The sequence below is a fragment of the Pseudorca crassidens genome, chromosome 10 (assembly GCF_039906515.1).
Source record: "Pseudorca crassidens isolate mPseCra1 chromosome 10, mPseCra1.hap1, whole genome shotgun sequence".
NCBI lineage: Eukaryota > Metazoa > Chordata > Mammalia > Artiodactyla > Delphinidae > Pseudorca > Pseudorca crassidens.
Genome location: NC_090305.1, coordinates 105,048,152 through 105,071,867, shown reverse-complemented (window position 1 = coordinate 105,071,867; position 23,716 = coordinate 105,048,152). Strand labels below are relative to the sequence as shown.

Below are 23,716 nucleotides of genomic sequence, written 5' to 3'. Positions count from 1 at the left end.
GTTCCTCCTCCTGCGACCTTGCTCCTCTGTGAACCCACCACCCCTGCTGAGCCCAGAGAGCTGGGTCTCCCACACCCAGCGCAGGGCACGGACTCCCTACGCGGCCAGTGTGCACACCATCCCAGCATGGAAGATGGCGCAAGGACAGCCTGCCTTGACTGCAGGCTCTCTGGGGGGCCAGGCGCTGGGCAGAGTGCACCCACACGGCCTGAGTGGTTTAATCCTTCCACCCCCTCCAGGGTAGGTGCGTTCATCAATCCCTCTCTACTGGCAAGGACGTGAGGCACAGAGAGATTAAGTAACCAGAGCAAGGTCACACAGTGGTGCAGGTGTCAGAACCACGCCCTCTGCGTCACTGAGGGAGCATCTGCCCCTGTGAATGAGCAGACGAGTGATGACGCAGATGGACTCACGAACCAGTGGGGACAAGAGGACCATGAAGACGTTCGAGGCCCTGGCTCCAGCACTGAGCCGCACAGCACATGACAGAGGAGGGGCTGCCGCCCCCCGCACCCCCGTCCCCTGATAGCTCATGGCCACCTGACCCTGAAGGGGGGGTCTGCCCTTGAGCCTCGGTCTTCGAGCGGGGACGCTTTTTCTTCCTGACACCTGCCCCGCCCCCACCTGAAGGCCTCGATCAGCCGCTCCACCTTCTGGGCCTCCCCCTGGACCCGGATGTGCGCCTGGAACTTCCGGAGAGCCTCGTCCAGCTCCATGGCGGAGAAGTCCATCTCGTCCACTACGCAGCTGAAACGAGAGGAGAAGGCCCCGTCAGTGTCCCCTGCCCACCTTCCCGCCCGGTGCAGAGGCAAGCGCGGCTCGCAGAGGGCGGAGGGAGCACAAGGGGTCAGCGCAGGGAGGCCCGAGAGGGAGGGCGGCCGCAGTGGGCTCCCTCCTCCACAGGAGGAGATGGAGGTCTGGGCACCCACTGGCCCTGCAGCCACCGCGCCCTGGGCCTGCCCCTCACGTCAACGCTTTCCCAGGCATTTCTGCGGGGCCTCTGGAGGAGCTGTGCTGCCCTCACCTGCCGATCCCACAAGGAGGGCAGAGCTGGGGAGCTGCAGGTCACAGGTACCTCTTATCACAGCCCCGCCGCCTGCTCCTGCCTCTGACCATGACCCCGAACAGTAGATGGGTCTGCAACAGGGACCCTCACCTGACCACCCCCGGTGGGGCTGCAGAGACCCCGGCCGTGGGCCCCCCTCCCCTGGGGCGACGCTCTGAGCACTCAAGGCTGTTGGGGCAGGGTGAGGGCAGGGGCCCCGCAGGACAATTCGCTGACCAGCATCCGATTAGGATGCCTGGGGGGGGTCTCGCTGCTTCCTGAGGCCGCTGCTATTTTCTGATCCGAGGAGAACAATGTGCGGATTTCCTACGGACTCACAGGCAGCTCGGAGGGGGTGTTGGGGGAGAGCAGGGGTGGCTGCAGGGGAGGGGGCCAGACCACATGGTCTTGGGCCCCATTCACGGAGCAGCTAGCATGTTCTCCTGGGACGGTTCCTCCCGGATTTCGAAGGGGGAGGGGCACCAGCCACACTATCAGGGCGGGGCCAGAACAGAAAGGCGGGGCTGTGAGAGAGCAGCCCAAGCGGGACAGACGCCACAGCCGGCCACAGGCCAGGCACCGCCAGCGGCTCGCTGCCTCTCCGGTGTGTTTGTCTGTGTGACTGAGTGAACACTAGTGTACATATATGTGTGTGCACGTGGGTGTGTCTGTATGGGGGGGCACCCAGGCCAGACCCCCCGCCCCTCCCCAAGCCTGGGTCTGCTCACCTGTGAAACAGAGAGGCCACAGCCCACGCCCCACTCCTCCCAGGGCGCCCGGAGGCGGCAGGTGTGCGTGGCCAGGCCGCCCTGCCGTTTTTGCTGAGGGTCAGTCTTTACCCTGCTCTGATCCCGTTCCTGGCCCACCGGCTGGGTCACCCATCCCGCCTGCAGTGTCTGGGTCGGCAATGTGCCCACGGCAGGCCTGGAGCTGCACCCCCAGGTCCCCACAAAGGGGAGCAGGGCACCTGCTCCAAGCCGGCCTCCTGCTGGCCCTGGCTCCTTGTCTGCGGAAGGGGTTATGGACCCCTGACACCCCCGCGGACGAGGTGAGGACACAGCCCGCATGTAGCACCTGCCCAGTGACCACAGGACCCAGGTGTGGTGGCTTTCTACTCAGGACAGTCTGGAGGAGGACCGGGGGTGCAGGGTACGTGCGGGCAGGACTTCTCAAAGCTGTCAGCAGTTCCCAGGGGGCTGGAAACCTGTTCTTCTGCAGGGTTCCAAGTAGCTGAGAGTCTATGGCCCCCAGCCTGGTGGGCCCCTCACCCCATCTCCCGCCAGGAGAGGGAGGAGGAGGGGGGCTGAGCTCCCCGGTTCCCCTCCTGCTGCCCCTGCGGGAGGTTGGCCCAGGGGTCGCTGGGCCGGGGGAAGGGGCTGGCCCTGCTGGATGGGGCCAGAGGTGCTGGCAGGGTATCTCCCTGTGTCTGGGAGTCAGAAAGACAAAGGGGAGCGGGGAGCCTGGGGTGTGCGTGGGGCGCCCCCAGCCCCACTCACTCGAGCACGTCGCGGTTGAACTGCTTCTGCCGGTTGCCCAGGAACTCCCCGATCATCTGCCGGCTCAGGCCCTTGCGCTGCAGCAGGAAGTGGGCCACCCCCACCGGCGTGTCGGGCACGAAGCCGCGCTCGATGAGGTACTGGACGCCCTTCTCGGGCTTCCTGGGGGACAAGAGATGGGCTCAGCCGGGCGCTCCCACCCTTCCAGCTCCCCCAGCCCTCATCCCCTCCTCCTCCACGGCACCCTGTCCTGCCCCACCCTGAGCCCACAACGCAGGGGAACCGGGATGGCTTGGGCCCTGCAGGAGGGCTGGGCCAGCGCAGGAACACGGAGGGTGCCGGGGGCTGGGGGGGGCACAGAAGGGCCCCACCCCTCCCCGCTCCGTGGTCCTCTCTGTGCCGAGCTTCCAGGCAGGCTGGAGGGCCCCGCCCAGCACACGCTGGCTGCCTGTGGCACGTGCTCCGTGCCGTCACCGTCTGAGGACCCTGCATGCCAACTCAGTCCCCACACTACTCCCTGGGGTTGGCACGCTTGTCACCTGTGCTGCCTGACAGCCACGTGACCTTGCTGGGGACTTGAGTGCCCGTGTCGTAAGACTTGTGTGTTAACACAGTCGGGCGCCTGGAACGCTGCACGCAGTAGGTGAGCAACGCCTGGAACGCTGCACGCAGTAGGTGAGCACCGGGAAGGTTTAGGATAAACCTCAACGGACGGCAGAGGACGTGGGGGCGCAGTGCTGGCCCCACCTGCAGTCAGAGGCCTGAGGCGGGGCTGTGCCGGCCCCACGGGGCTGAGCGTCCACCCAGACCAGGAGCCCGGGGGCCGGGGCGCCCTCAGGGGCTGAGCAGTGAGCCAGCAGGTCCCTTCTTCCCGTTGGCCTCGGGGCCTGGTACCGGCTCAGCTGACCTCACAGGGAGGCGGTGGTCGAAAGAGACAGGGCAGGGGGAGGCGCCACTGAACCCTCCCTCTGCACCTGTGACCCTCGGAGGGCGGTGTCCTCCTCTGACGAACCCGGAGCCTCGGAGCTGCGGAGCCCTTGGGTATACCCGGCACCCCACGCCTTGCCCCAGTGGTAGAAGTCAGTGTCCTGCTGGCCCCTGGGGGCATGGAGGTGAGGGCCAGGATCTACCTGCCACCACCAGCCGTGCGCTGACAGCGGGTCCCGCAGATGCCGTATTTCCACACGCAGGCCAATCTCCAGCCTCAAGATGACCCTGCTATTTTTATCCCAGGTGGCCACACACCCCAACCTTGCGCTCAGAGCTGGGCAGGGAGCGACTGCCGGCCGCCTGGGTCCTGGCACAGAAGTGGTCACCGAGTGGCCCCGTTCCCCCACATCCCCGTTCCTCCCGGCAACCCTGGGGTCTCCAACCAAGAACTGCCCCAGCCCCAGGCCTCTCCAGGCACTGGGCTACTGGTGCTGATGCAGCAACCGGGGGTGGGGTCGGGGTGGGGTGGGTCACGCTTCCTCACCGCCAGCTCCACAGCGGCCCCCGCAGGACCCCAGCCCATACCTGACCGCCCCCCACTTCCACAGTAGCCCACAGATGTGTTTTCTTCGGCCCACACGACATTAACAGAAAGAATTCCAGTTGGTCGCCAATGTTTAGAAACCGGGAGCTTGGACACAGGACCCGGATTTCCGGCTTCTCTTGAGAAGACAGCGTGGCAGTCCCCGGCCTGGATCCCATGTGAAAGTGACTGGAGAGCCCCCTCTCGGGCGCCCTTGTCACCCACCCGGGCCAGCCTGGCCCACCGAGGCCCTGACACCATGCCTGGTCCAGCCCAGCCTCGTCCTGCCGCCCTGGGGTGGCTGCTCCCCTCTCCGCCCCAGCTGCTCCTGCCTGTGTTCACAGGCCAACGGCATGCAGCCTCACAGCTGCCAGGCCCACCCTCAGGGCCCACAGCCTTGTGGGAGGGGCAGGCTGCGCAGGGGCCGTAGGATGAGGACTCCCCACGGCGTAAGTGCCGCATGCCAACTCTGTGCCGGGCGGCACTCTGGATGACAGCGGCGAGCATGGCTGGCCTCGAACGCCCGGCACGACGGCTGCCACCGCCCAGTCTGAAGGGCAAAGTGGCCGAGCGAGGGTGGGAGGGGTTCTGGCAGGGGAGGCAGAGGCCTTCTCTGAGCAGGTGACACAGTGACAAGAGTGCTCAAGGAGCTTTTTGGTGGAGGCAATGGCGAATGCAAAGGCCCTGAGGTGGGAGTGGGTTTTGTAGGATGGAGGCCATGAGGCTGCTCCAGGGCTCAGAGTAGGGCCCAGGGGGAGGGGCAGCGGGGTGGACAGGCCGCAGGGGCATCTGGCTCTCCTCTGAGTGGCATGAGAAGCCTGGCATGCTCTGAACAGGGCAGTGGAGGGACCTGGGTCCCCGTTTAAGAAGCCGCCTCTGGCTGTTCTACGGGAGCCCAGGTGGGAGACCCTCGCAGGCACCCCAGCACTGGTGCAGGAGTGGGGGAGGAGTGGCGGGCTCAGGACACCGTCTGGGGGCAGCGATCACAATATATGCTAGTGAACCCGCGTGTGAGCCCGAGGGATCCAGCTCTCAGCCCGAGGCCAACGGGGCAGGAGCCGCATCCACCTGGCACCCTTCACAAGATGCTGCAGGAGAGGAATGTGGACTGACCAGGCCACGACCAGAGACCAGGGGCTCCCAGCAAACTGAGAGGAAAGGTGCTGCGGCTGGAGGTACAGGCGGGGGTTCGGGTGGGGGCTCCAGGCTCGGGATGCGCGCGGCTGGCAAGGGGAGTGATCTCCCTGACCGTGGAGAGCCAGCACTGATGTGAGTCCCTGGCCCGCAGGATCTTGCTGGCCCCCAGCTGCCCCCCGTGTACTCCATGGGCCCTGCTGGGCAGGGGTCCTGGGTCCACTGGCCCCTCACAGGGCTCCGTGCTGACCGGAGCAGCCCAGATGTCCTGCGTGGGTAAGTCACACACTCGGTCTGCTGCTCACCCACAGCCCTGCCCACCGCCCTGGGGCAGTGAGGGGCACTGGACGGGCTCGGGCCGAGGCAGAAGGGTAGAAGGCACGTCCTGTGGGGCTCCGAGATCCCCCAGAGCGCCCAGGGGACGCCATGGAAAGGAGCCTCTGCCTGCCTTGTCCCTGAGACACTTGATGAGCGCAGCAGGCCTGGCCAACACGCAGCGGACGCGGCGAGTGAACAGAGAAGTGCACCCGGCTGTGACAGAGCCCACCCGACCTGGCAGACGGGCTCCCCCTTCCCTGCCTGCGAGCTTGAACGCGGCTCCAGGCCCTCGGGACTGAAGAGGCGCAGCCTGGGGCCCTGCTGACTGTGCACCCTCAGGGGCCAGCGGGGGCCCGGCCCACACAGCGCATGTCCGGCCAGAGAAACAGAACGTGCTGTGTCTGGGGCTGGGGCCGATGTGGCTCTGGGAGGGGGTGCTTTGGCCCGTGTTCCCAGGACTCTGCCCTAGAACCTTCAGGGCCTCCCAAGCCTGCAGGACAAGTTCCGGCCCCTCACCCCTCATCCACTTCTCCATTCACCCCAGGCATCCATCCAGCGCCTGCTCTGGGTGGGTGTGGCACCAGCACACCTGTGGTCTAGACAAAGTCCCTGTCCTTGAACACACATCCTCACTGGAGCGCGATGAACTCCCAGGAGAGACGCTCACAGGCATGGCTCAGATCCCAGCTCCGCTCTCTGGCTGGGTGACCTAGGGCAAGTTACCTAACCTCCCTGTGCCTCAGCCTCCCCACCCGGGTAGTGGGGACAGTGACAGTGCACACAGCAGAGTCACTGTGCAGATTAAATGAGTTAATGCCTCTAAGCCCTTGGAAAACACGCTGGTTTTACGGCTGTTTAAGAAAAGGGTCAGCACTAGGGCAGAGCTAAACCAAGGGGAAGCCGTAGTGACCACAGAAGGCCTGGACTTCAGATGGATGGGGTGAGAAGGCGCGGTCCAGAAAGGCCTCCTCGGGAAGGTGGCATTGAACCTGGAGCCAGGAAGAAGGTCCCTGGGGGCGGGAACGACCAACGCAAAAGCCTTACTGGACACGTAACAAAACAGGGCACACCAAAAAAAACCCAAAAAAACCCAAAAAACCCCCAAAAAACGGGGCACACCAAGGGGGGAAAGTGGTGCAGGGGTGGTGGTGGGATGAATTGGGAGAGTGGGATTGACATGTATACACTAATATGTATAAAATGGATAACTAACAAGAACCTGCTGTATAAAAAAATAAAATTCAAACAAAAAAACGGGGCACAGAAAGGCGGAGTAGCTGTGCACCAGGCTGTCCAGCGAGGGAGAGCCAGGTTCTTACCCCTTTGCGGTAGAAGCCCGTAAAGTTCCACTCTATGCTCCCAGCCCAGGGCTGCAAATCTGCTCTGCCCACCTCTGCGCAGCCAGCTCTCCCCATCTCTCCAGGTTCCCCTGACGACTCCTTCTCTAGCTTTCTGACCTCCACCCTCCAGGACCAGCGTCAACGAGGTGCAGAGGCGACATTTTCACCATCTACACCTGACGCGCTTCTGCATCCCGGGCCCCCGGGCCTCTGCCCCTCACCCCCACTGCCCATCCTCTGGGCCTGCGAGCAGCCTCTGCTGTCCCCAGGTCCAGCTTTTCTCGTCGACTGTGCCAGGTGAGCACGTGCAGACCACAGTGGTGCTGCCCTCCTCGCACCTCTGTCCTCGAGCCTGAGCCCGGGGCTCTCGGGAGGCGGTTACTACTAGGCCGGGCTCTGCACCTAAGGACCACCCACCTGCCGGAACCCCTCTCCTCCCAGCAGGGTCTGCAGGGGCCACAACGGCTCCTCCTGTCGCTTTCACTTGCTATAGCAGCTGAAGAGACATGGACGTGGGCGTCTGCCCGGCACCCTGTTGGCCTCTGGATTTCCCACACCCCCCTCGAGCTCCGCCCCCTGATCCCACGGGCTGCCCGTACTCCAGTCAGAGTGCTGCACCCCGCTGACCACGGCGAGCGGTTCAGAGGGCGCCGGCGGGAGCCTCTCTTCCTGCAGGGCTGCCATGAGGCTGGACCACGAGCCTGGACTACTGGCTGCCCTCCTGCCCTGAGGGCGCGATGGTGGGGCACGGCCAAGAGATGCCCAGTGGCTTTTCAGGTACACGAACCAGTAAGGCCCCTCTGCTTGAACCAGTTTGATCAGATGCCCATCATTTCCAATGAAGAAGGGCCTCATGCACACAGAGACCAGCACGGGGTCTGCACAGACACCGGCAGCGCCCGAGGATGCCCCGAGGTTGGAGGCCGAGCCATCCCCGTGCTGTTCTCACTGGCCGCAGGGGCGAGGGATGGATTCACCAAGTTCAGCACCCAGAGGCCCTGCGCCCGGATGTGCCCTTCAACTCCGGAATCTAGGCTCGAACCCCTCCAACATCCTGCAGAGAAGCGGCCACCTCCCATCGGCTCGCACACCTGCACGGCCAGCAAGCCCGTCGCCTCCCCACACTGCCTACTTTATCCAGCTCTGATTTTCACAAAGTTCTTTCTGATATTAGAAACCCAAGCTGAACGTGGCTGCCGGGGTCTTTTTCGCACTTATCCCAGAGACAAGGTGGAAGAATTACCCTCTGGCCCTCATGCACTATTGGTGTGAACGTAAACTGGTACAGCCACTGTGGAAAACAGTATGTAAGTTCCTTAAAAAACGAAAATAGAGCTACTATGTGATCCAGCAATCCCACTCCTGGGCATATCCAGACAAAACTGTAATTCGAAAAGATACATGCACCCCTGTGTTTGTAGCAGCACTATTTACAATAGCCAACACGTGGAAACAACCTAAATGTCCATGGACAGAGGAGTGGATAAAGAAGATGTGGTACAGATATATACAACGGGATGTCAGCCGTAAAAAAGAATGAAACATTGCCATTTGCAGACCTAGAGCTGATCATACTTCGTGAAGTAAGTCAGACACAGAAAGAAAAATAGTACATGATATCACTTATACGAGGAACCTAGGGAGTTCCCCGCTGGTCCAGTGGTTAGGACCCCGTGGTTCCACTGCAGGGGGCCCGTGTTCCATCTCTGGTCGGGGAACTTAAGATCCTGCAAGTCGTGCAGCGTGGCCAAAAATAAATAAATAAGTGGAACCTAAAAAATCATACAAATGAATCTATATACAGAACAGAAACAAACTCACAGACATACCGTAGAAAACAAACTCATGGTTACTCGGGGGAGGAGGGGGGGAGGGAGGGACAAATGAGGAGTATAGGATTAGTGGATACTGGGAGTTCCCTGGCAGTCTAGTGGTTAGGACTCAGCGTTCTCACTGCCATGGCCCCAGGTTCAATCCCTGGTCGGGGGACTAAGATCCTTCAAGCCGTGCAATGAGGCAAAAAAAAAAAGAAAAAGAAAAAAGAAAAGGATTAATGGATACAAACTGCTATCCATAAAATAGATAAGCAACAAGGATTTACTGTAAAGCCCAGGGAATTATATTCAATATCTTGTAACAGCCTATAATGGAACATAATCTGAAAAAAAAAAACCCCAACTAAATCACTTTTCTGTATACCAGCACAATATTACAAATCATCTACACTTCAGTTTAGAAAAAAGAGAAGGAACTGGCATGGCTGGAACACCCGTGGGGCCTGCCCCGCACTGCCTCCCTCCCTGAGGCCCTCGGCACCAGCCAGCCCAGACCCGCGACAGCACTCTGAGGGTGGCGTGGGCCGGAGGAGTGGCTCACGTCAAGGGGAATAGGACCCTGATCTGCAAAGACCCAACTCAGAGTGCTCGTAAGAGAGCCACAGTCACTTAAACCGTCAGCACGTCCAGCACCAGCAGACGGCCCGGCACAGCCAGCACTTCTGGTTCTGCAGCCTCGAGCCAGCGCCTGGGGTCCCGCGGCCGGGCTCCCAGCAGCCACGCCTCCCAGGCCACCGTGAGAACTTGGCAAGATGCTGCACACGAACTGCTCGGCACCAGCTGGCAACTTAACACGCATCTACGCAGGCTGGCTGTCACCACTGTCCTCTTCACTGGTCACAACAAACGTAACGCCCAAGGCGCACGGAATCGGGAGCCCAACCCGGGCTTTGCCGCTTACTGGGAGGCTGGCCGATCCCCGAGCCCCATGGATGTTGTAAGGATGGAACCTCGGAGCACCCCAGCCTCACTGCGGGGCTCTCTGCAGCAGCTCCAGCGGGCAGTGGCCGGAGGAGCAGGCAGGTGGCGACCCGGTGCTGGGCGGAGAAGACCTGCCTCCAAACCAAACGCAGGCCCTGGGCAGGGAGGGACCTCGGAGGCCAGGTGAGCAGCTCCCTGCCATCAGGAGTCCCGGCACACCAAGTAGTCTCCAAGGCCCGACTTACATGCTCCTCAGACAAGAGGCCCTCAGTCCCTTCCGACGGCACCATTTCATCAGGGGCGGCTCTGGGGAGGAGGACACTCGTCCAGAGCGGGGAGAGGGCTGGCCTGGCCCATGGTCACCTGGGCCCACGCCCGAGGGCGAGAGGGAAGGGCGTGAAGGAGCGGAGGAGGATGAGGTGAGGGGCACAGGAGCAGGGCCCTCCGTGGGCAAGCAGGTGACAGGCCCGGTGAGGTCCCGCTGGGTGCCCCTCCGGGCTGTGGGGTGCGGACCCCAGCTCCCACCGCTGTGGCGGACACCGCAAATATGAGGCTCCGCCCCCTGGACTCTCAGTGCACACGCGAGGCCCAGTGAGCGGGCGGGGCCACGGAGGCCATGCTCCAGGCCGCAGTCCCTGCACTGGGCTTTACGAGGGTGTGTTCAGGGGCCAGGTGGCGGTGGCGTGAATCCCAGTCTGGCCATCCACCGACCGTGGGACCTCGGGCAAGCTACCTCTGGGCACCTCAGCTCACCCAAACTGTAAAGCGGACTTGTGACGGTCCCCTCCCTACGGTCTCCCGTGAGCACGGCGGGCTCGTACAACAGCACCGGGCACGTGTCAGTGCACGCGGGCATCAGCCACTCCCGTGCTCCATGCTGCTCTGTCCGCTAAGCCACCTCCTGGGTCCTCTAAGGCCCGAGCCCCAGGCCCCCTGCACTGGCTCCGGACGCAGGAGCCCCGCGGACCACAACAGCTGCCACCCGCTGCACCCTGGACAGCGGCTCCTGGTTTCACGGTCTCTAACCCTCATTACGCCCTGTGGGGGCAGGAACCTCATGGCCAGTTTCTGGGCGCAGCCAGCAAGGCTCAGGGTGCACGGAGGTGCCGAGTCCCTGCAGCGGATACGCTGAACTGGGGCTGAAACTCTCCTGCCTCGGCTCCCGGCCCCGGCCCGGTGCCCAGTGCTGCGAGCCGGACGTGCAGTCCTGGAGCCTGGGAGGCCATCTGGATGCCAGGCAGACTGCGGCAGCCTCCTCTGTGGCCCCGGGGACAGCCCCTCCCCACCACCCTGTTTCATTTCTTGGGTTTCATTTGTTTTCCCTCTCTCCTCCCCAGCCGGCTACTCACCCACTTTGGATCCAGCGCTCAGGCCCTCCACATACCCCCTGGAGGGGGCGGGTGTCTGTGCTGGAAAGCTCCCTCCCGGGAGTGGGTGGGACCTGAGAACTGTTTGAAAGGCAGCCTGGGTGTGGGCCTGGGTAGGGGCTGGGGAGGGAGGGAAATGGTGGGGGGAGAGGAGACCCACAGGGAGAGCGTGCAGAACAGAGGTGGGCAGTGGACAGGTGGGGGTGAGAGAAGGGTGCCAGGAAGGGAAAGGACAGAGGCGCGAAGGTCCGGCCTCCCAGGGAGGGGCCCTGGCCTCGGGCAGCAGGCTGCCCAGTGTGCGTCCTCGCCCAGCGGCTCCAGGGCCTGCTCAGGGGCATCCGGCTCCCAGCTTCGCTAGCCCCGCACAGGGCCTGGCCCTCTATCTACTCGGGTCGGACCGCCAGCCCTTTCTGGGCCTGGTGAGACTCGGGAGATGGCCGGTGGCCACAGTGCTGTGGTTGCGCCTTCAATCCTCCAAACAACCCCCTAGGTGGACAACCAAGGCCGAGGAGGAGAAGACTGAGGACGGCCAGAGCTTGTAGCCGCACGACCTCCCAACACCTGCCCCGCACGCCACTCGGAGGAGCCAGCCTGCCACCCGCCCCTCTCTGCATGCGAGACCCGCGTCATCCAACGGCGGGCTCTGCAGCTGGGGGACCATCCTGGACCCGCACTGCCAGGGATGCAGCCACCAAGCACGTGTGGCCGGTGACCGCCCGCACTGCGGCTTGCCACCGGGGGAGCTGGACGGACTGTGGTTACCTTCAATCTGAACTTAAACACCATCTGTGGCTGGACCTCACCTCTGTCCCTCGACTTGTAAAGGGGCGAGGTCCCCCAAGCTCAAGGGGCTCCAGTGCCAAGTCCACCAGGAGTTTTCATGGTCTTAACGAGCTGACTCTGCAATCCATGTGGAAGAGTAACTACCAACAAGGGCCAAGACCACCTTTTAAAAGAACAAAAGAGTGGTTTCTGTTCTAATACAAAAACATATAAAACTGAAAGTCTGATGTTGGCAAAGGAACACACAGAGCCTCTACCCACTAGCATGGAGCATCGCAGGGTCTTTATTCTGTTCAGGGCTGAGTCCAGGCCCCCTACACAGGGCCTGGCATGCAGCAGGTGTTCAATAAACATGTGCCAAGTGAACGAAAGGATCCAAGCACAGGCCCTGTTCACGTAGGAATTAGATGGGATTTCAAGTCAACAGAGAAAGGACAGACTCCTCAGCACACCGTCTGCAGACAACCAGCTAATTTACAAAGAACTATAAAAACTACACCCCTCACCTTGTACCGTTCTCCAAACGCCAGGTTAAAGTCCTAAAGGATATAAAACAAAACTAAGAAAGTCCTGAAGAAAATATTTTAAAACTATATTATGACCTGGGGCGGAGCCTTTTAAAATGAAACATAAAAAAAACAAAGTAATAAACAAAGAGAACACTGATGAATTGACTACATATATATAAATATTGAATCATTATGTTGTATGCCTGAAACTATGTTACATGTCAATTCCACCTCGATAAAAAAAATGCAAAAAAAATTAGTAACTTCTGACCAACAAAGCATACACAAAGTTAAAAGATATATAATTAAAACCCACTGAAACTGTACACTTCATAAAGGTGAATTTTATGGTCTGTGAATCCTATTTCAGAAGTTTAAAAAAAAAAAAAAAGAAAGCCAGTGACAGGAAGAAAATATTTGTAATTACAAAGGATTAGTATCCACAATATATAAAGAACCACTTATAAATCAAAATGAGAAATAACAGAAAAATGGGCAAAAAATAGGAACAGGCATTTTGTAGAAGAAAAAACCCAAATGGCCGAAAGACACACATACGGACGCTGCATCTTAGAAGCAGGCAGAGAAATCCAAATTGAAACAATAGAGATACTATTTCTACGCTTTGATTGGGGTGGGAGACAAGGCTGAGCGCTGTCCACCGTGTGAGGAAACGGGCCCTCCAGGTCCAGCTTCAGGCTCTACTTCAATGGACAACACGCCCACGTGAGCCCCAAACACCGCCTCCTCCAGCTATCCCCTTCCCCAGAGACTCGGGAGCGTGTGGGAGGGGCAGGTCCACGGTCACTGTCATGTGGTTGGTGACTGTGAAAACATGGGAGCGAGTGGCCAGACCACCCTGGACAGCCGCACGTGGACCCCACGTAGCAGCACACAGACCAGGTGGCCCGCGGCACCAACGGGAATGGCCTCCAACAGCAAACCGCGTGGCAGCATCACAGGGGGGCAGTGTGTGTGGCCTGGGCCCAGGTAACGTCAACAGGGGCCACGGGGACAGCAGAGAGGCTCGGGCCCAGCTCGCCACACGTCTGGCGCTGCTGAGCATCCCATACACCCGCTCATCTCCAACTCACACTCCGTGAGGTGGACACTATTGGGCTCAGCGCCACCATGCAGATGAAGCCGCCGTGGTAGAGACCGAGCTGCCCAGGGACACAGACAGGAAGTGCAAGGACCGGGGTCTGCACCCAGGCGGCCTGGCCTGGAGCTGCGCTCTGGACCACACATGCACAGAAACCCTAGCTTGAAGGCTTTCAACTTCTACGCAGAGTGGAAAGCGTATTCATGCGTTACAGGTGTAATTAAAAACTAAGAGAGCCAGAAAGAACCTACAGAGACCAAGGCTGCTCGGGTGAGGGATGCAACTTTTTCTGGCCTCCACCCGTCCACCCAGCTGGGACTCCCACGTCAGGACACAACGTCTGCCAGGGACGAGGGAACCTCGGACACTGGGGGAGCCCCCAGGTCATCCCAGCCTCCCCCATGAGGATCCGAGATGGTCCGGGAACTGGCTGTGCCTGGAAGCAGGTGGGGGCAGGCTTTCGGGACCGACCTCGGGATGGGCTTGGCAGCTCACGACCTCCCCGTTCAGCGCACTGTTCTGGCCACGGACTGCGTGGCAGTGGGACTGGTCCTCACATGCAGATGGAGTCTCAGGAGAGCACCCCTGGCAGATGTGACGGGTCCAAGACTCTTAGTCCTTAGCTGATCGAGGACCAATGACGCCCAACCCCTAGTGGGGGACTGCACAGTTCCCCCATACCCGCCCTTCAGGACAGGTCTCTCTGAGTCCCCCAGCCGGCGCTGCCAGTTGCACCAGGGATGGCTCAGAAGTGCCCCCCAAGACTCTCCACCCCCGTCTAGCAGAGGAAGCGGGGAGCAGGGAAGTACAGTGTGCAGGTGTCAGTAGCCACCAAGCAGGCTGGCCACATCCCCTCCACGTCCCCCTCCCCGGAGGAGCCAGTGCCAGGCCGGCGTCTGGTGACCCCAAATCCAGAGGCCCTGTGGATGGAAGTGAGGAGAAATCCGAGGTTTAACAACCAGAGCCGCCAGCGTCTTCTCCGAGGGACTGCTCAGCCCGCCTGCCCTTCCACTTGCTATTTTCAGCTGTGCTAAGAATAGTGAGCTTTAAATACCAGCCTCCTGCCCCAGACCTGCTCTCAAGGCTGCCCCGACGGCACCTTGCCAGAATGTGGCGTGGCGGCCACGCCACGGACCCAACGTACAATCTCCCAGAGGGCGTAGGGCCTACCAGTGCCCTGCTCCCGGGTGCGGGCCCGAGTCCAGGCTGCACGGACACGGGCACGGACCTGCACCCGGCCCGCCCCTGCTCAAAGACCACCGTGCCCGCACCACCCAGGGCCAGACGCTGGGGCCAGCGCGGTATAGCAGGCGCCGCACCATGCAACTCCCCCAGCCCCCACCCCGGAGCCGCCCCTCATCCCGCCCGGGCCGCCAGCGGCCGGGGACTCACTTGTTGAAGAGGTTGAGGCCGATGCGGTAGTGCCGCCGGCGGATGACGTCGTTGCTGAAGGTGGGCGAGTCCCAGCTGTTGCGGGTCTCCTTGTGGTAGGTCTGCTTGCTGAGTGTCTGCTCGCGCAGGCTGTCGCGGGACGAAGACTCGGAACTGCAGTTGATGGTGTCGTTGGAGTTGGATGTGCTGTTCAGGCTGTCGTTGTCCCCATCCGAGTAGTCCGACTCGGACTTGCTCTGCCTGTTGGCCGAGCCATTGATGGCCAGGTGGCCATCCAGGGGCCTGGGCGCCCGGGCCCGCGGCTCCGGCTCCTCCCGGGGGAGGCCCCTGGGGGGCCCATGGGGGCCGTGCTTGGGGCTGCCCTGCGGCCCGCCCAGGCCGCGCTCGTAGGCGCTCTGCCTCTTAAGCGAGCTGCGGTCCGAGCGGTCGCTGAGGTCCACGGAGCTGTCGCTGGGCGGCTCGATGGTGAGCAGCGGGAGGTGCTCCCCGCGCAGCCGCGGCTCCTGTGGCCCCAGCGAGGGCGTGCTCCGGCAGCTGGTGTCCGTGTCCCCCTTGTCGTCCTTGTGGGCCAGGGCCCAGTAGTCCTGGGCAGCACCCCCGGGCCGCAGCCGCAGGTCTGACTCAGCGCTGGACGGCCGGCGGCCCGCCTGCATCGGGGGCAGGGGTGGCGACAGCTCCTCCTCGTCGATGTACAGGGTGACGTCGCTGTACGAGGCGGTCATCTCGTCCAGCTGGCGATGCTCGGCGCCATGCAGGGCCGGCGAGGGCTCGGCGTCCCGGGTCCGCCCCACGTCGGGCGCGGGGGCCCCTTCGGTGTGCAGGCTGCGGCAATTGAGCGCGTCGTCAATGGACTCGGCCAGCGACTTCACCTGCCGTGAGAAGGCGTCCTCCAGCTCTGTGATGGCATCTGCGAAGTCACCGGCCGGGGCAGGGGCCTGGAGGGCAGGCGGCGGGCCCAGGTCTCTGCACTCGGCCGGCACCAGGGCCTCCAGCGGGGTACCCTTGTCGGTCACTGAGACCTGCTTGCCCTCGAAGTAGGAGCTGTGCACCTTCTCCGGCCCCTCGAAGGAGAACTGCATCCTCATGTTGGACAGCACGATGCGGCGTGACATGCGGTTCTCGGACATGGAGCTGCGCAGCCGCTCAAAGTTCTTGTTCATCTGGTACTGGCGGAAGGCTGTCTGGATGGTGCGGGCCGCATGGCGGGTCACGAGGCGGCCCCCATACTTCCGTTCTAGCATCTCCACCTGCGGGGGAAGGAGAGGAGCGTGAGGACGGCCCAGGAGGCCCAGCGCATCCCAGGGGTCAGACCCAGTTAAAGCAAGTGTTCCCTGCAGGACTTCTCAGAACCTTTAAAGAGTGGTGGTTTCCCAAAGTTCTCTGGCCACAGTAGCCTTTGGCCCTGGTGTACCTGGGGCATGCAGTTGAATGAGACTTGGAGGTGGTGGAAGAGGTGCAGGCAGCCCCTCCAGAGAGAGGAAGCTCGCGGCAGGTGCAGGTTAAGAGACCGGCCCGAGGGGCTTCGCTGGCGGTCCAGTGGTTAAGAATCCGCCTCCCAATGCAGGGGATGTGGGTTCGATTCCTGGTCAGGGAACTAAGATCCCACACGCCGCAGGGCAACGAAGCCCATGCGCTGCAACTACTGAGCCCGCATGCCACAACTAGAGAGAAGCCCGCGCGCTGCTACGAGGAGCCTGTGCGCTGCAGCAGAGGATCCCGCACACCGCAAGGAAGATCCCACATAACGCAACTAAGACCCGATGCAGCCAAAAAAAATAAATGAAGAAAAGCGAGAGACGGGCCCGAGACCCAAGCAGGCCCTGGGTGCTGAGCACTGGCTGCAGGCCTCCAGCCCCAATTCCGCCTGCGGCACTGCCCGAGGGCCTGGGTCTAGTCCTGGCCCTGCCCTTGGCAGTGGAGTGACTCTGAGAAGCCTTGCTTCTTGCAAGGCTTGCTCAGTCCCATCAGACGGACCTCGCAGGGCAGCGGTGGGCACAGGTGAGACAGGCCCTCGGCACATGCCAGCTGGGGGCTGAGGAGGTGCAGGACCCTCAGCTGCACTCCTGGGAGGTGTAGACAGTTTGTGAGGGGCCCCAAGTCCCCTCCGTGGCAGATGGGGAAACTGAGGCCCAGAAAAGAGGCCCAGCACACCCCTGGAGGCCTCCAGACGCAGAGCAGGCTCCGTGAGCCTGGCGATGGGGCCGGGCTGCAGGCAGGCAGGGGCGCTGGGACTCCCGTGTGCCACGTGGGCCTGTGAAGTCCTAGGCTCATGCTGGCCGAGGACTCCGGACAGCCCCCAAGGGCCGCTCCCTGTGCCTGCTTCCCGAGTGAGGCCCGAGCCCGCTCTTCAGAACCCGGGAAAGCCCAGGATAGGGAGCTGGCTGGTCGGCCAAGCTGAGCCCTCGGGTGCTGGGCAGGGTGGCCCCTGATGTGGGTGGGAAGGCCTCGGGTCCCTGGGAGTGAGGCGTGCTCATATCCCGAGGGGGCAGAGCACCGCTGTCTGCTCCATGCAGGCGCCACGCCCACACCGGTGGCAGAGGGACAAGGTCCCCACCCTCAAGAGGCCAAGGCCGTCCAGAACAGAGGCACACGCGTCACTGAGCAAACCCCAAGCCATGGCTGAGTGGGGCAGACGGCTGCTCAGAGCCGCCTGAGGGTGGGCCGGAAGGGGGAGGGGGGCTCCGTGCCTCACTCAGGACTCAGGGTGGGTCCTGGTCTCCCTGAGGGATGCCAGCTCCCCCCCCCCCAGCCCCGCCCGCGACACAGACGTGCAGCTCTCCGGGGCCCACAGGAGGGGGAGCAGCAGGCAGGGCAGAGCGGCCCCTCGCACGAGAGGAGTTGGGGGGCGGGGTGAGGATCAAAATGACTTTTCAAAGCCCGGCCCTGGAGTCAGCCAGGGCGGGTCTGTTTTTCCTCTCGCCCTGAAGTTACTGAACGGCATCCAGAGAGATGACCTCACTTCCGCATCTGTGAGCAGCGTCTGTTTTCTGGGTTTGGAGTGGAGCTCTGAAAGCCCACGGCGCCGGCAGAAGGCCCACGGCTGAGCTCTGGGAAGCCCTCTCCTCTCCGCCCTCCAAGGCCTGGGCTCCGGGCCCCTCGTGTGGGGAGGAGGAGGGGCACCGTACAGCTCAGAGTGCGCTCCACGGCTCCTTGTCGCCTTCTGACTCTGGATCTCGCGACCCCAGGGGCGACACTCCTGGCCTGAGACCGTTCCCCAAGTCTGGGTCGGGACAGGAGGGACCTTGGGAAGGCAGACGTGGGCTCTGTGCTGCATGGGCAAAGCCCCCTCAGCCCCTCCTCCTGGCCTCCCCCCAGGGGACACACAGACCCAGGTCCGCTCCTACTCAGCTCCCGGGCCCACCGTGGCCACTCATTCTTCCTTCCGGGCCAGAACCAACCCAAGGCCCAGTCTGAACGCTAACTGGGGGTGCAGGGCAGGGACCCCAACCTGTCTGTGCTCGTCTGCTGGGCATCACCCTCACCTGACACAGCGTCTGGTCTGCAGAGGGACCCCAGGAAGTCCCCCGCCCCCTGCAGAGGGGGGCAGAGGCTCTGACAAGTGAGGGGACGAGGAGCTGAGAGGCTCACCTCACCCTCCCACAAAGCTGAAGTGCTACCCTTGCCAACTCAGGCCTCCTGCTCAGACAGGAAACTGCCAGGAGGCGTGGAGGCTGAGGGCCACTAAAATGGGGCTCTGCGTCACCCAGACTCTACCCCCTCGTGGAACCGGGCACCCTACCTTCATCTGGAAACTCCTGGGTCATCTGTCCTGTTCCTATTTTCACCTTGACTGCCAGGAGGCTCAGCAGAGAGTCGAATGCTCGGTGGCCCTCAGCATCACCTCCCCACCCCTCCCCTCTTCCCGGCCATCCTTTCTGCCAGTGGTTCTGCCTCTGGCCTTCGTGCCTGCTGTTACCTCTTCCTGGAAGACCCCGTCCTCAAACACCCAGTTCTGATACCACCTTGGAGAGGTCCCCCGCACCTCATCCAAGCTGTCTCCTCCCACAGGTGCTCAGCTTCTCTCCCCTCTTTCTTCATTCCCGGAGTTTGTATCACGCTCTGGAATTAACCTGTGTCTTTACTGTTAACCTGTCTCTGGACCACAGCGTCTGCTTGAGGGCTGGGGCTGCACTCTGTTCCCTGGTGACTCCCCGGCACCCAGTACGGGGTCTGGCACACGGTGGCCATCAGGCTAATGTGCGAGGGATGAAAATGAACAGCTGTGGCCACATTAAGGCTGCAGGAAGCATATGATTACCTCCACAGGCCTCTCTGAAGTTTTAACCTTTCCCACTTCTATTTTAATGGTCCTGCTGCAGACGTGTGTTACTATAAACTGTTTTTGATCCACTTTGGCTATGGGTGAAACTGATAAATGGAACAGAGGCTCCTGCCGTGGACCTGGCCACGAGGCCAAGCGCCACGAGGCCAGGGGTCTGTTTGCTCCCCAATATTTGCCTGACGGGGATCATCTGCTTCAGGCTTTGGCCACTTGCGGGCCCCACCCCCCATCAGTCCCAACTCACGGGCAGACAGATGAAGACCAGGGCAGGTAGGCAGGGCTGTCCACGGTCACAGGGCAGCGCCAAGAACAGGGAGAGGGGGCCGGTACGGACCGTGTCGGGGGAAGACCCGCCCTGGGCAGTACCCACACACCGCACCGCTCCCCGCAGAAGTCTGGGGCTACACCAGGCCCGGACCTCTGCTCTGTAAGAGACAAACAGTTAGACTGGGGAGCAAACAGAGGGTCCAGGCCAGGGTAGGTGTGGGAGGTGAGAGGGCAGGGCGACTTCTGCAGCCTGGCGTCTGAGGGGCTGCCGGGCAGGTCCTGCAGCCAGGCCGGGGCAGAGGCAGCCGCCCGGGCTCACAAGGAGACTGCGCACAGCTCAGGGCGCAGGAGCTGGGGACAGCGACAGGCAGGCCGGCCCCGCACGCCGGCAGCCTGGGGGTGCTCCTGAAGCCTGGAGCTTCCTGTCAGAGCTTCACACAAGAATTCTTAGTACAGTGCCTACTACGTGCCTGCACTCTGAGGGGCTGGGAGTGAGAAGCCTCTGTCCCCTCATGAGCTCTCACTCCCTCTGCCCCCCACCTGCCACCCAACCGGGACCCCTCCCCTCTCTCCCATCAACCTAAGAGGCCAAGCGAGCAGGTCATGCATGCCCGTCGCTCTGTACACACGTGCCAGCCCCACAGTGGGTCTGGGCCAAGGCTCCGGGGAGGAAGAGCAACCTGCAAGGAGGCGATTTCCCCCAGGACACGGGGCTGTACACTGAGGGGTGGAATGAACAGCCTGGCCTCACTGGCTGGGGATGGGCTCGCTGTTCGGTTCAGAGTACGTGCTCTTTCTGTGAACTGACCGTCCCCTCCCCGAGGGCCCCTCCTGCAGACCTCCCAAGGTTCAGCTCTCTCCTGGATCCCAGGACCTCAACGGCCGCCACGGAACCCAAGTGCACTGGTGGCACCAGGTCCTGACACCCAGAGTGGGCCCCGGAGCCCAGAGAGGAGGGCTGTGAACCGGGCAGAGGCCGAGGCCGGACAGGAACGTCCCCCATTGGCTCCTTCCCTCGGAACCCTCCGCGTTTCGGGAGGAGCCAGCTCAGGCTGAGGCAGAGGCCACGTCCGCAGGGAACAGCCCCTGCCTGGGCGCGGCTGTGGAGCACACAGGGTCCCCCGCGGCCCTGGGCGGCCCCAGCAAAGGGCCACGTCGTCCGAGGCCGCGCAGGCACCGCAGCCTCCCCCAACCCCCAGCGCCTCTCCCCCGTGGCCCGCGTGGCTGGCCGCCTACCTGCTTGTCCTGCAGGTCGGAGGAGAGCTCATAGCTCTCGGAGAGGGATCGTGAGCGCTTGATAGCCTCCTCCTCGGCCTGCTTGCGCAGGATGGAGGTCGAGTGCTGCAGCTTGGGCCTCCGCGTGCGCTGCTGCCCGGGCGGCCCCGCATACAGCCCATAGGCGCCGCCTGGCGTGTGCTCGGAGTGGTCCGGGCCCAGGCCGGAGCCGGGCGCCGAGGGGCCCTGGTGGTAGGCGGAGGGGCTGTCCAGCGACGTGCCAGTCTCGCCGCTGGGGGCCTCGCCCTCGACACTGCAGAGAGAGGACGGGCCTCCGGTGAGAGGGAAACCAGAGCCCAGGGCCCCGCAGGCATCCCCCCACCCTCCTACAGGTGGTCCCCAGGGGCGGCGGAGGCCGAGGGCCGTGACCCTCGCCTCCCCTTGCGGTGATTCCACTTTCTCTGTACAGCTCGCCCCTCCTCACAGCCAACACCCCTCCCTGAAGGACTCTGTTCACTGTGCGTCTCCCACGGGAAGGTCGGCCCCGTGGGTCCACTGACGAACCCAGGACCTCGAGCGGGCCCGGCCCAGAGCAGGTGCCTAGTGACATTCACTGACAGACAGCGGGTCCCGTCCCCTCCACTCCCTCACTCCCACTGCCTGGTTTAAGTAAACCACTCTTTTTTTTAAAAAAAAAAAACAATAATAAACAGAACGAGTCTTCACTGCATACCTACGGGAGAGTCAGGCATTGTGCTGGTGTTTGTTATGGGCTGAACTGGTCCCTCCCCCACCAACATTTTTATACTTCAAGCCCTAACAGCCAGCACCTCAGAATGTGTCTGCATTTGGAGATTGTCTTTAAGGAGGTAACTGAGTTAAAGTGAGGTCCTGAGGGTCCTAATCAAACCGACTGGTGTCCCCGAAGGCGAGATTAGCCCTCCAGAGGACAGATTATTAACCCCTTTTCCAGGTGAGGAGACTGAGGCCCACACAGCACAGGCCTTGTCCGAGGTTGCACAGGTAGAACGTAGGTGAGTTGGGATTAAAGACCAACACTGGGGGCTCCCCTCCACCCCACCACCCTCGTCCCAGGCCTGTGCGGATCCCTCAATCTTCCAAGTGCCTGGTGGGGGGACAGAGGGGTGGCTTACTCGTCCCGAACTCATGACCTTAGAAGACTGGGGACACAGAGAGAAGGGAGAAACGTGCAACCGAGTTTCTGGCAGCTTCTGGCGGCCTCTCCCGAGGCGCCCTGCCACTCCCCGGTCCATCGGATCCCTGGGGCCAGGGTGGGGTCCCTCTGGAAGTGGCCCAGAGGAGGGAAGGGCTCACAGACCCCGTGAGCTACAGTCCGTCCTCCAGAGTCCCGCCTTTAGAACAGTGGGAACGCCCTGCCTTCAGCAGCCTCTGTGCCCGGCCCACCTGCCCAGCTCCGCCCCCACTGTCCCCACGGGTCCCAGGGCCAGCAGAGCCAACTGCCCAGCATGTAACATGCCTCCTGCGGAGGGGGCATGGGCACGGAGGCCCTGGAGCCAGCACACCCCAGCCCACCTGGCTGTAAAGCCCAGCACATGCTGCCCGGCAGGCCGTCTAAGAAGAGTGCAGGCCTTCCGCTCTGGCCCGCGGGGATCGACGGCGGGTCTCCTGCAGCAGAGGACATCCCAGCCGGTGCCCAGGAGCTGGGGTGTGATGAGGGTCCTTCCACGGGGAAGAGTCCTGGGTGCCTGGCCTCAATGCGGCTGTGAGTCAAGGGCTCACGCTCATCGCAAGGCCTGGCCCCTGTCCGTGACCCAGGTGGGCCGCCTTCGGTGCCTCAGGCCCACCACCACTCGAGACCCTCCTTGGCCGCTCGTGGTCACCCGGCAGCAGCTTCCTCGGGGCCTCGTGGGCCTGTGTGGGCAGCACTGCAGACTCTCCCGTTCTCCTGATAAGGCCCACCACCCGGGACGGACAGCTGGAGGGGAGAGTGAAGGAGCCCACAGGCCCGAGAGGCGATGGACGCCCCGGAGGTGCCCGCGGCCGACCGGAGCCCCGGCCTGCGCCACGCCTCCCCTGCAAGCACTTCTGTCAGAGCCTCTTCTGTCTTTCCCAGCGAGAGGGTGACAGCAAACAGAACCGTGTCCTTGAGGAGAAGCAGCCGGGGCTCAGCTCGCCAGGATTCTAAATCGTCTCTGAGCCCTGAGTCTGCAGAGGCCACGGAGACAGGGCGGGTTCCGTGCAGGTCCGAGCGGGAAGTCCCTCCGTGCCTCACGGGCCCCTACTGCTGGGGGCCTGGACTCTCCCCCCAGCGCCCGACACCCCCCGACAAAGGGGGTGTCCACCCTCACAGGGAAGGGGCTTGGCCCCTTACCCCTACCCCGCCCGCGCTCACCTGATCTCGGAGCGACGTGAACAGGTGTCAACAGGTGAAAGGCCGTCCCCCTATCCCCCCGCAGTGGGCCGGGCTGGGCCGGTGTGGGGCAGAGGGAGCTGAGGAAGGACAGGCAGGGGACTGCCCCCGACCCACGGCCATGCTCTACCCTGCGGAGGGGCCAGGCCTGGCCGCCCGCCTGACCTCATGGACAGGACATCTGTGCGGAGTCCCTCCGTGTGGAGGCTGGGCCTCAGCAGGAGGGGCGCACTCGGGATCGGATGGGGATGGAGGTGCTTGGGGGGATGCAAGGGCTTTCTGGGGCTGTGCCAGCCCGGGGTTCCTGCTCTGCCCATGACCTGGCTCCCGACCGTCTCAAGCCAGCAGGTTTCAGAAGGTGCCTGGCGGAGAGGGCCAGGCCTCCTTCCAGGCCAAGAGAAGGGGCTGACAGTCACCTGCAGCCTCTCCCCTGTGAGCCCGACCTTTGAAACACCCCTGCCTGCCCACTTGTCAGCAGGTGTTCCAGGCCACCGCCACCGCGGCTCCCGGGATTATCACTCACGCCCCCGCCTCTCTTCTCCCCACGGCAGTCAGAGCAATCCTGACCAGACGGGAGCCACATCGAGGGCCTCCCTGCTCCCCGTCCCACTGGGAAGACACCGTCCTCCTTGCAGTGCCCTTCAGGCCTGACCTTGGCTGACTGCACGCCGGTCCCTCTTCCGCCTGCTCGTTCTATTCCAGCCTCACTGGCTTCCTTCCTCCCTTCTCCAAGGGGCCAGGCAGGCCTTAGGGCCTTTGCCCTGGCTGTTCCGTCTGCCTGGAACGCCGTTCCACAGATCTCAGC

General features: G+C 62.7%; 1 protein-coding gene across 10 annotated transcripts in view; it reads right to left on the bottom strand.

The window, feature by feature from the left end:
- Nucleotides 1-23,716, bottom strand: part of IQSEC1 (IQ motif and Sec7 domain ArfGEF 1) — a 331,754-nt gene that overhangs the window by 21,651 nt on the left and 286,387 nt on the right. For all 10 annotated transcript variants that reach the window (XM_067755608.1, XM_067755609.1, XM_067755615.1 and 7 more), the window contains 4 exons: nt 20,541-20,832; nt 14,756-16,002; nt 2,542-2,703; nt 625-747 (listed from right to left, as the gene is read on the bottom strand). In XM_067755608.1, the coding sequence (XP_067611709.1) occupies nt 625-747; nt 2,542-2,703; nt 14,756-16,002; nt 20,541-20,832 (1,824 nt within the window). The remainder of the gene's footprint in view (nt 1-624; nt 748-2,541; nt 2,704-14,755; nt 16,003-20,540; nt 20,833-23,716) is intronic.